Source organism: Helicoverpa zea, chromosome 10 (genome assembly GCF_022581195.2).
Source record: "Helicoverpa zea isolate HzStark_Cry1AcR chromosome 10, ilHelZeax1.1, whole genome shotgun sequence".
Classification (NCBI taxonomy): domain Eukaryota; kingdom Metazoa; phylum Arthropoda; class Insecta; order Lepidoptera; family Noctuidae; genus Helicoverpa; species Helicoverpa zea.
In genome coordinates this window covers 11,866,057-11,877,430 of record NC_061461.1, presented here as the reverse complement: position 1 = coordinate 11,877,430, position 11,374 = coordinate 11,866,057, and the positions used below count along the sequence as shown (strand labels likewise).

The 11,374-nt window shown below is 36.5% G+C and overlaps 1 protein-coding gene across 1 annotated transcript; it reads left to right on the top strand.

The window, feature by feature from the left end:
• The first annotated feature begins 31 nt into the window (after nucleotides 1-31).
• LOC124633871 (sorting nexin-12) lies at nucleotides 32-9,408 on the top strand. Its single transcript, XM_047169242.1, has 4 exons — nucleotides 32-307; nucleotides 454-549; nucleotides 1,588-1,690; nucleotides 7,881-9,408. Exons 1-4 carry the CDS (start codon nucleotides 134-136, stop codon nucleotides 8,006-8,008), a joined length of 501 nt encoding a protein of 166 aa, XP_047025198.1. The 5' UTR covers nucleotides 32-133; the 3' UTR covers nucleotides 8,009-9,408.
• Nucleotides 9,409-11,374: the final 1,966 nt, after the last annotated feature.

The window sequence follows — 11,374 nt, the reverse complement described above, 5'->3', positions numbered from 1 at the left end:
CGAAGTCTCGTATACTCCGCCATATTTGTTGAAATGTCAAACGATGTTTCACTCTTGTCATTTTTCATTTCCTTTTTGATTAGTGGACCGTCCTATTCATAGTTTTTGTGATTGTTACAATAAATAAAGAGTTATGATGGCTGAAGATACGACAGCCGACGCGACGAGGCGACTGAATGTGAAGAAGCAGACCCTGGACGATGCCTACGCGGCACCGGCTAACTTCCTAGAAATCGACGTTGTGAACCCAGTCACGACCATGGGAGTAGGGAAGAAACGTTACACGGATTACGAAGTTCGCATGAGGGTAAGCTGGTGACTCTATTATTGTCATATAATTAGATTAACGGCCTATCGACGCGTCGACGTGAATTTGTGGGCGTATCACGGACGGACGCGGCGATACGCCGATACGAGGAGATAATTCTAGCAAACCAAGTTTTTTGCTTACAGACGAACCTTCCAGTGTTTAAAGTTAAAGAATCAAGCGTCAGACGGCGGTACAGCGATTTCGAATGGCTTAGAAACGAATTGGAGAGGGATAGTAAGGTAAGTCCAATGGGAACTATTTTGGTGATTGATAAAAAGTGCGTGTTTTTGCCTGTTATCAGTGAACAAAAATGTTTATTGTTACGTGTGATTCATAAACGGCCAGTCCCCACATTAATTTGATAACAGATTTTGCTTTGTTGATGATGTTTATAATTTTTTGCTCTATTATATTTTTAGAAGTGATTTTGTTTACAAAATAATGGTAAGAATGTGGATCAGTGTAGTCTTATTTATGTTATTGAAGAGAGAGCACTGAACTGGTGACATTCATTTGTTTGAGTGCTGATAGTTGCTTGTACTTTGATTAGGAGATGAATTTGCATGCACAATGTAAATAATAATTAATATCATAAGTATACAAACCTGGCAAGTGATAGATTAGTCACAAAAAATAACATTTGTGTTTCTGCAATCTAAAACATTAATATCTGACCTTTGGCCCAATCATGCCACCAATTACTTAAGTTAATAAATAATACAAAGACAATTCTTAAATAGCATCAATTAGTCAGTGATTTATGCTAGAACTTTCTGTAATGAGTCATAAGCGGTAGGTATTTGAATCTTAAATGAAATGTGTGTATTCTTAATAAATTATTTGTAATCAACATGGCTCATGCTATCTTTTTTCAAATACATATAATAGATACATTATAAACAATAGACATTTTGTACTTGTCAGACAAAGAAAGATGCAACATTCATCACCAGCCTTTCTTTTGTCCCATCGCTGTTCGGTGGCCTCCTCGCACACACAGAAGGATTGAGCGTTAATCACCAAGCTTGCTCAATGCGGGTTGGCGATTTCAGATTTTATAGTTGGGAACCTGGACTATATAGTCTGAAAGATGTCAAGGTGTTTTCCTTCACCTTTTATTCGGCCACTGGTACCCAAGATATACTTAGAAACTACATACAAACTTAGAAAAGTTGCATTGGTACGTAGCCTAGCATCGAACCAACTCACACATATTTGAGAGGTTGATAATGTACCCATCAGGACTTATGACTTCTACACATAATTTTTTTTTTTAGATTGTCGTACCACCACTACCAGGCAAGGCTCTCAAAAGACAGCTACCATTCCGCGGAGACGATGGAATTTTCGAAGAGGAATTTATTGAAGACCGTAGAAAAGGTATTTTTTTGTACTACTTACCCAGTTTTCTTATTTGTTATAAATGCACCTATGTCAAGTCTTGCATATTGCAGGTAATAAACTACACTCCAATTCTCTTTTTCCCTTGTTACTCCAATATTATACAATACTAGCATGATGATAATGCATAGCGTTTTAAGATGCTTTTAAAATTTACTCAACTGAATTTAGTTCCTGACAAAGTTTAGTAATTGAGCAAATGATTACCTTGACTTTTGACATTTGAATGCAGGTAAACTTGAACCTTAATCACTAAATCATATGTTAGCCATATGTATATTCCCATCATTGAATTTAAAAAGTATGGTTCCTTTCATCATTTGAAGGCATTTATTTATTTTTGTGAAGTAGTAACAAGCATTTCTAACCCTCACTTTCATGTATACTAGTATATTGGATTTTTTCAATTGTTATCAAAACTCCTAAACAAGTGTGGTTTTTGGGGAAAACAAGTGCAAAATATTTATTACTCTTTGTTATCAACATATGAACTAATGGGGAAATTGCCAGTATCTATCAGATATTGACTGACCTACTATAGCAACATGTATGTATGTGTGTGTGGTACATTTACATAATTGCTATAACATACTTACGAGTTATGATAATTGTGTGCATCATGCATTATTTATCAAGTTAATGCTAAGCAGATATTTTTCTTAGTAATCTGGTGTCTGTGTTTCATTTAAGATAGGTTATAAAAACGATAATCCTTGCTAATGTTATAAATGCGAAAGTAACTCTGTCAGTCGCACTATCACGTGTAAACTGCTGAACTGATTTAAATAAATCACTAGATAGATAGTCTGGTATATCCGGGACGGGAAGAAGTTCCCTCAGGCAAAGGATCCGCGCGGGACGACTAGATATGTTTATTTTTTTAATCTACAAAATGATGATATACAATCTTATCTGATATTTAAAACAACTTTTGGTTTCGAGCATTCTGCAACAAAGTCTAGTTTAAAATCTTAATAAAAAACACTGCGTTTTACTGTTTAGAAATATTACAATAATAATAAGCTGTATGACGTAGTTGGTCACTTGTCGCGTAAATAGTTTGAAAGGGTGCCAATATAAAAATAGTTGGTACACATAAACAAAATTGTTCCATTTGAAGTAACAAGTGGTACATAGTGGTACATCGACTTAATAGCTTTAGCAGTAAATACCTAAATACATTGTCAGACCGAGAAGGGAATGGAAAGGATGTGATTAAGGACCCTTTTCTATATTTGACTAGCCGATTTCCCGCGGTTTCACCCGCGTCCCGTGGCAATTACTATTCGTACTGGGATAAAATATAGCCGATGTTACTTGGGAACAGTTGTTTTCCACCAAATCGGTTTAGTACTTTCGGAACCTTTATGGTACAAACAAACAAAATAATATAATATCATATTAGACTATACATATACATATTTATAAGACGTAACAGATTTCGTTTGTTTATAGTTATATGAATTGGTCATTTTTACTTCCTTCTTTATAAACCGGCTAATGCGTTTTGAACCGTCCATTCAGATGCTACTTTTCGAAAAAAAAAATCTTGAATGAACTCTATATTCGGAATCGATAAAGATATTTATCTCGATAATACAATTTAATAAACGCGAGAAAATGCTAATATTAGTGTTAATTTAAATAATATCTTTTGAATATATGCCAACATTATTATCGTTGTGAAGAGATTCATCGTATATCTTGAATCATTGATTAATACTAATTTTACTGTCCAATTAATTACTATTCAATAATAAATCAACAGTATTAAATCGCGACTTTAAAATATTTAGATTTTTTTTTCGAATCCGTTCAGTAGTTTCGGAGCCTTTAAGACACAAAGAAATAGTAAAAAACTCCTCTTTATTATTAAAAAACTGGTCAAGTGCGAGTCGGGCTCGCGCACGAAGGGTTCCGTACCATTATTTATAAAACGGACAAAAAAATCACGTTTGGTGTATGGGAGTCACGTTTATTGGATATTTAATTCTACTTTTCTGTATTTTTTGTAATAGCGGCAACAGAAAAACATCTGTGAAAATTTCAGCTCTCTAACTATCACGGTTCATGAGATACAGCGTGGTAACAGACGAACGGACAGAGGAGCGAAAACAATAAGGTCCTGTTTTACCCTTTGGGTACGGAACCCTAAAAAGTACTTAAGAAGTCAAATTTGAAAAATTTTGGACATGTTACGGTTACCATTTAGTAATATTTTCCTCCCTGAACAAAATACTAGGCCACTTAGCCTCCATACCTTGCATGTTTCACTAGGTTTAGAACGTAAACTTGAAACAATAATTAGATTGCGTGTTCATGAAATTCATTTCAAGCATTATTTGGTTAGATGCGATTGAATTTTGTAATAATTCTTGAAGGCTTAAAAGTTTATTGATCGTCTATAAATTCTATTTTGCATTTAGTTTTCACTATTGATTCTTAATTTATTCCCAATATCATAACTAGCTATACCTAGAAATATTAAAATCTTGAATCAATTAAATCTTTTTTTTTTTTTTTTGTTACACATGTTTAGGGAATTAAGCATATAAAGCAAGATAAAATTAAGCTGATTAATCTCCTACAGTTACAATGATGATTGCATTTTTTGAATTATGTTTATGATTGATTAACTTAATAATGAGTAATTTAATATATCTTGATATCATAGTGCGGGTTTTATCTAGATATAAAATAAAAATATTGTAACTGGTATAAGAAAAATATTGCATGAAATTGAGTTCAGCAGAAATCTATAGAAAATGTACTTTACAAATTTCCTTAGAAATATTAATATTCGTATTGTTCTAGAGAAATTAATAGCTTCCAGCAAAATACTTTCGCATAGATTTGTAATAGAACGCTAATTATCTTGGTTAAATAAACAATAGTTAAAAATGTAACAAATCAATAAAATAACTGAATATGCCGATTGTTATTTCACTCACGTCATTTCAGATCTATTGTGTACAAGTTACAATTTCATATAATGACCAAAGTTTATTCGCCTCTTGTAATGTACCTAAATACTGCGTTGCGTTATCACTGATACTAAACTTCATAATAAAATTACTGAATGTTTATCAGACTATCCAGTTTCGGGGTATTGAAAAAACTGGGCGGATTCTATCGTTTCTTTTTGATTTTTGCAGAAATATTTATTTGGATAATCCTATCTAGTATGATTCATCGATCTAACTGAAGCCATACTAGTAATTGAATGTTCTGACGTACCGATATCTATACATATAATAAATCTGTAAAAAAAACTGTGTCTGTACATTGAATATATTTAAAAAATAATAATTGGGTGGGGTTTAGAAACAGTAATGGAGCACAAATCCAAAAAAAAAATTCTGTCTGTATGTCTGTATGTCTGTATGTCTGTATGTCTGTTTGTTTGTACACGCTAATCTTCGGAACTACTGAATGGATTTCAATGATTTTTTCTTTGTTGTATCAGTATTAAGCCTGGTCAACATATAGGCTATAATTTATCTTCGAAACTTGAAGACCTGATGCAGAACACCAACAGACCAACAAAACTATAAGAGATACAAAAATGGTGCCATGGCAAAAATTGTTTCATATGATGAGCATTTTCAGCTGAGATAATAAATTTTAAGATCTGGAACACCTGATGTGGAACCCCAAGAGCCCAGCTTCTCTGTACCATATACAGGTATGACGTTTTAGCAAAAGTTGTTCAATTTGATAAGCACTTTCTATTGACTTATACAAATTGAAGATCTAAAACACCTGATGTGGAACTCCAGGGGCCCAGCTAGACTATAGCATATAGAGGTGTGACGTTTTAGGAAAAGTTGTTCAATCTGATAAGCAGAGAGTGCTTATCAGATTGAACAACTTTTCCTGAGCATTTTCAGCTGAGATAATAAATTTTAAGATCTGGAACACCTGATGTGGAACCCCAAGAGCCCAGCTTCTCTGTACCATATACAGGTATGACGTTTTAGCAAAAGTTGTTCAATTTGATAAGCACTCTCTATTGACGTATATACATCGAAGAACTGGAACTTCAAGAGCAATACTACACTTGAAATGTATAGAAATGAATGTTATGAAATAGGTGGTATGGTGAATCAAAAAAAGGAATTAGTCCGTCTTTTAAGGTGTCTACACACCAAAGCCGCTGAAGCCGGCGGCACAGCCCGGCGGCCCAACCCGCCAGCCGTATTTTGTACAATCATGCCGCCGGCTTGTGCCCGCGCGGGCAAGCCGGCGGGGCAGCATGCCGATGCCGACGGCATCCCTCTCCACTCACTCAGTCAGTTGCCCGCCGGCTTTCATAGAGTATTTGACAATTACTAGAACACCACATGCCGCGGCAGTCGTGCCGCCGGCATTGCCGCCGGCAAAGTCGTTCGGCTTGGACATTCTGAAGCCGCCGGGTTAACCCGCCAGCACTAAGCCGCCGGCTGTGCCGCCGGGTCAGCGGCTTTGGTGTGTAGACACCTTAAAAGACGGACTAATTCCTTTTTTTGATTCACCATACCATTTAGATAATCCTAAAATAATGGACACATATTTTTTCTTTTCTCCTTCTCACAAACAAATAATAACGAAGATATAACACGCTTGAATTTATTTTGTGTTAAGTCACTGCTTAGTACAAATTTTACATACCTAGACGTGGCGTCACGAGCCCCCACTCTCCGAATTTGTTGCGTTATATCTCATTATTATTTTGTATGTCTCTTCCAGACCTCGGGACTACAGAGTTCCGAATTTTTGGGAGGCAAACGTGGGGCCGAAGCCACGCTGAAGCCCTTTTGAGACAATTTTAATGAAATGGTGAAACAAAACCGAAGATTATTCCTTTATACACTATAGAAATGAACCCAAGGACAATCCCCGGTGGACGTCGTTAAAAAAAGACAATCCCCGGTTCTGTGCTATACCTTTGCTAACTGTTGATGAAAACTACTTGGGCTATTGTGATGGGATGCTAATGGACTAGGAATGGGGAAACTACGGGAACTATGGCACCTGCCGATGACAATGTATTAGATACATGTAAAAATGGCAGGTGGAGACTCGCCAGCTCACTTACTGGGCCTCCGGGAATCAGTCACTGAATAGCAACAAGAGGGCAACAGGGACATGAGCGGCTGAAGTATGAGGATACCTCGGCGGATTTTAAACGCAGATTACGCGCTCCCTGTGGGTCACTTACCACGAGGCACCTATCCTCCGAGCATTGCTACTAACCCTGCTCTAGCGACTCCACTCTGGACGGATTATTGTCGTTATTATCTCAAGAGCCTTTGTCCCAAATATGTTAGAGTCGACTTCCAGTCACGATGCAACTGAGTACCAGTGTTTTACAAGGAGCGACTGCCTATCTGAGCTCCACAACCCAATACCCCTTGGTAAAACTGGTCAGACTTACTGGCATCTGACTACCCATAACGACTGCCAAGAATGTTCAATGACAGCCGGAACCTACAGTTTAACATCCCCTCCAAATAACGGTCATTGGTATCCAAAATATACGTAGAAAGTACATACGAACTTAGAAAAGTTGCATTGGCAGGTACTTGCCAGACCTGGAATCAAAGACGTACGCTCATACTTGAGAGATTGGTTCTCTACCAACTAAACCACCACGACTTCCACTGAGTCATCACGACTTTGTCATCTTAGTAACATTTAATGTTTTTTAACGTATTAATATCTACGTGTAATATTTTTGCCACACACAACTTAAATGCGGACTAATTAGAATCACTACTTTTATCCGTATGGTCACGTCTTTTGCGGTTCAGTTCTCAGCGTTTTGTTTAGTCTGCTGTGCTTTTGCCGTTGAAGTACAAAAATTAAATATATGGAACGTTTATAATGGCTATGCGTATTCCGTTGTTTTCAAGTCAACGGGCCCTTAAAACTCGATATCAGACGGTTCAGATCTTTGATTTTGCTGACCCCGTAGTCGCTGGCATAAGGGACTTTATCCGCGTACGAAGTCGCGGGCAGAAGCTAGTGCTAAATATGATGCAATAGATACTTAATAACGAGCTAATAATACTTGTTTACCATTCTCATTTCTTGTCAGGTCATTCAGAACAACAGGTTGCTCTAGCGACCTCCCAGAGTTTCTGCACATAAAATCATTATTAACATGTTCTTATTTCATCTTTCACAGGTCTAGAAGTATTCATCAACAAGATAGCTGGCCATCCACTGGCGCAAAATGAGCGGTGCCTTCACATGTTTCTGCAGGAGCCCAACATAGACAAGAGCTACGTGCCCGGGAAGATACGGAACACATAATAGACAATACCGGAACACGATGCGAGCTTCGAACTTTAAAACCATCCTCCTTGTGTGTGACCGTTCATTGGCCTATAACCAAAAAGGAGGTTCCAAACTCGTGTTTTTTTAATCTGTCCTTGTTAAACGTGATGTTGTTAATGTGTTAAAAACGTTGCATGTGTGCGTTCGTAATTACAAATTCACGCACACATTGACCATGAGTGTGACCGCTAATACTGCATATGTATGTCTTCACATCGGCAAGGACTTGGTAACACAGATTCTTTCTAAATAATGTGTAAATTGTATCCGATTGCTACAAACTGGCGAATTGAAAATCTTGTAAAGAATTGAAATGTTAGTACAGTTTTGTGAGATAGTATATCATATCAATGGACGTATAAATAGGCCTGTCTGGTACAGGGAGATAAAGTGTCTGTGTTGCATCAATGTGTTCGGTAGTAGTACGTCAGCTATGAGACAAGGTGGTGAGTTGGTACATAGGCCGGTTGCAACAAGCGAGTAGTTTTAAAGTTCCTCTCCGAATGTTATTGCAGTTGTGACAAATATCTGACCCTGCCTTCTAGTTTTTGTTACGAACACAATATGCAATAATCTTCAGTGATTACAAATAAAAAGAAACTAATGCTATCTTTTGAGACAACAGATAATACAGCACAGCATTCCACAGATTATATTTTATAAAAAGAAAGTAATGCTCTTCATTTATTTTAATGAAACACAGAAAGACTCGATATGCATAATGTTTCACAGATTTAAATGTATTAGAACAAAAATAAGTTATTGTTTAAATTATTAAGCAATATAATTGGTATTGTTGAAATTATTCGTATAACGATCAAGCTCATCAGTTGGTCACGTTGTTTCGTGGTATGCCATGTATATTTCGACATGTAATGCATTATAAATCTCATTATTTTAATATCTTATTCATTTTTATAATTTCGTTAAGGAAATTGATTGTATTTATTGTGTGTTACTCTATGGGTAGATGTAAAGCGTTAACGGCTGAACAGTTTTGAATGAAATTGTAATGCCCCGTTAGTGCGTTGAAAGAGCGAAAGTTAAAAGTAATCTGAATAACATAGGTAAATTAGGTATAGTTTAAAAACGTGTTTCTTTATTTACAGGGGTGAACTGGAGTTTGGCAATATTATTTATAGAAATCAAATAATGTTTTCAAATAAGAATTGACACTGAGTCCTTGGTGTACAAAAAATAAGAAAAAAATCTAGCTTTATATCACTAGCTATAAAGTGTGTCCATCACTAGATAATAATCGTCTGTTTAGTTACACAGAAGTATAATTTACATGTATTTTCGTTGTACACCAAATAAATTGGAATACAATGTATTATGTCTATCGTATTAGGATAAATAAATTTGCTATCATGTCATTATGTGTTTTAATTAACGAATCTCCCATTATTGTACTTTTCTGGCCCGCGTGCAATAAAAAGTCCCAAACTTAAGTGTTTTCTTACCATAGATATAGAATCTGTATCTCTACCATGAGTTTAAAGCGTAGTATTCGACAATGCGCGATAAGAACTCACTTTGTACAGTTGGCGATTCCGGTCCACTACGAACGTGGATCGAACTGCTGCTAGACCTATGGATACAGTAAGCTCGTTCTGCGTGAGTCGTATTGTTAATAATCAACAAAATGTAGGGTAGCTGATTGTAACTATAGAGGTAATATCAAGACGACCAACACCTTAGTCTGTCCGTGACCATGGATTCTGTAAGGATCCGAAACATGGGCGTAGCCAGCTTTGGGCTCAGGGTGGGGCAGCAGTCAACCGATCCCCCGGGGGAGGGCGGGGGCCCTCCGATTTTTTGTACCTTGAGCCGTTAATCTCAAACTTGTTAATCTCTTAATTTGAGAGGTTTATATTTTCAGGTACAGAAAATAAACAATCACACACAGGACAGATTTTATAGTTATATTTATGAATACTTAATGAAAATAATTAAAATTAAACAGAACAAGCGAACAATACAAATCGCGCCACGAGCCATAGAAGATTTTACGGCGGGGATGAGTGACAGCGCGTTGATGGACGGCTCGGCTCGCTACGCCACATACCTAGCACCTATTCTTTTAGGGCAGTGGTTCTTAACCTTTTAGTCATGAGGGACCATTTTACCAAAAGTTTGTCATGCCGGGGACCACCTCATTGGTTTGCCTAAATTGAGGGTTCTTTGATAAAGAATACAAGCACATTATATAATTAGCACTCATTTCTTTATTATATTTAGCAAAAAACTAAAAGTTGCAGATTTTAATTTAATGAGATTTTTGTAACTGCATTGTCTTTACTAACTTCTGATTCTTCTCTATTCTTTTGCAGGTAAGCAAATGCAAAGAAAGACAAATATATGATTACGTAGGTAGTTTCTAAATGCGCGAGCGAAGCGAGCGCGAATTTTTTTTCAGACTCAAATAAACATTTACGTAAAATGTAGCCCAAACGTACTTAACTTTTGTTTGTTGACAAATGCAAGAACAAGGGCATATGGTTTATGAATACGCGAGCGAAGCGAGCGCGAATTTTTTCTAAGACTCAAAATTAAAATTACGTAAAATGTAGCCCAAGCTTACATTTTTTTCTGTTGGACAAGTAAGATGGTGAGAATGGGATGGATCGCTTTCAAATGAAGCGCGCACCGCGCTCGTTCGGGAACTCGAGCGTGCATTTTGTTTTGATCGCGCTCTTTTCAAAGTCGACAATTTTTTTTGTGCAATAACTTACGGATAGTATGATTGTTGATGTTGTTAGTTAAAAACAACTAAAGAACTTTTAGAGTTAGTAAAAAAAAACATTGTCCTTATAGGTCAAAGCTAGGGCCAGCTAGGGCCCAGGGTGGAGCAAGTGCCCCAGTTTGTCCCAGTGTGGCTACGCCCATGATCCGAAACGCGATAAAATCCGTAAAAGTTGTTTAATTTAAAAGTCTAATGTAGTGTCAGACATCAACAAATCAGGGCTTTTTCCCATTTTTCTATAGAGGTAAGATCAAGAAATGAAATAGCAATAAAATAAAACAAATTATATTATAAAATGGTCTTTATTTTATTAAATAACTAGCTTTTGCCCGCGACTTCTTTCGCGTGGAATAGTAACTTCCGGTAGATTTTTGGTTTGACCAATAGGTGGCGCTATATGTCCGGAATATTATATAATTTTATATTTTTTTGTAATAAAAACTATCCTATGTCCTTTCTCAAGTTTCAAACTATATCTGTACCAAATTTCACACAAATCGATTCAGTAGTTTAGGCGTGAAGAAAAGACAGACAGACAGACAGAAAGACAGACAGACAGAGTTACTTTCTCATTTATAATATTAGTTAGGATTGTT

Coding starts and splice junctions, on each gene's coding strand:
- LOC124633871 (XM_047169242.1), top strand. CDS start 134: ATGATGGCTGAAGATACGACAGCCGACGCGACGAGGCGACTGAATGTG. Junction 308..453: donor ATTACGAAGTTCGCATGAGG/GTAAGCTGGTGA, acceptor TTTTGCTTACAG/ACGAACCTTCCAGTGTTTAA. Junction 1,691..7,880: donor TATTGAAGACCGTAGAAAAG/GTATTTTTTTGT, acceptor CATCTTTCACAG/GTCTAGAAGTATTCATCAAC.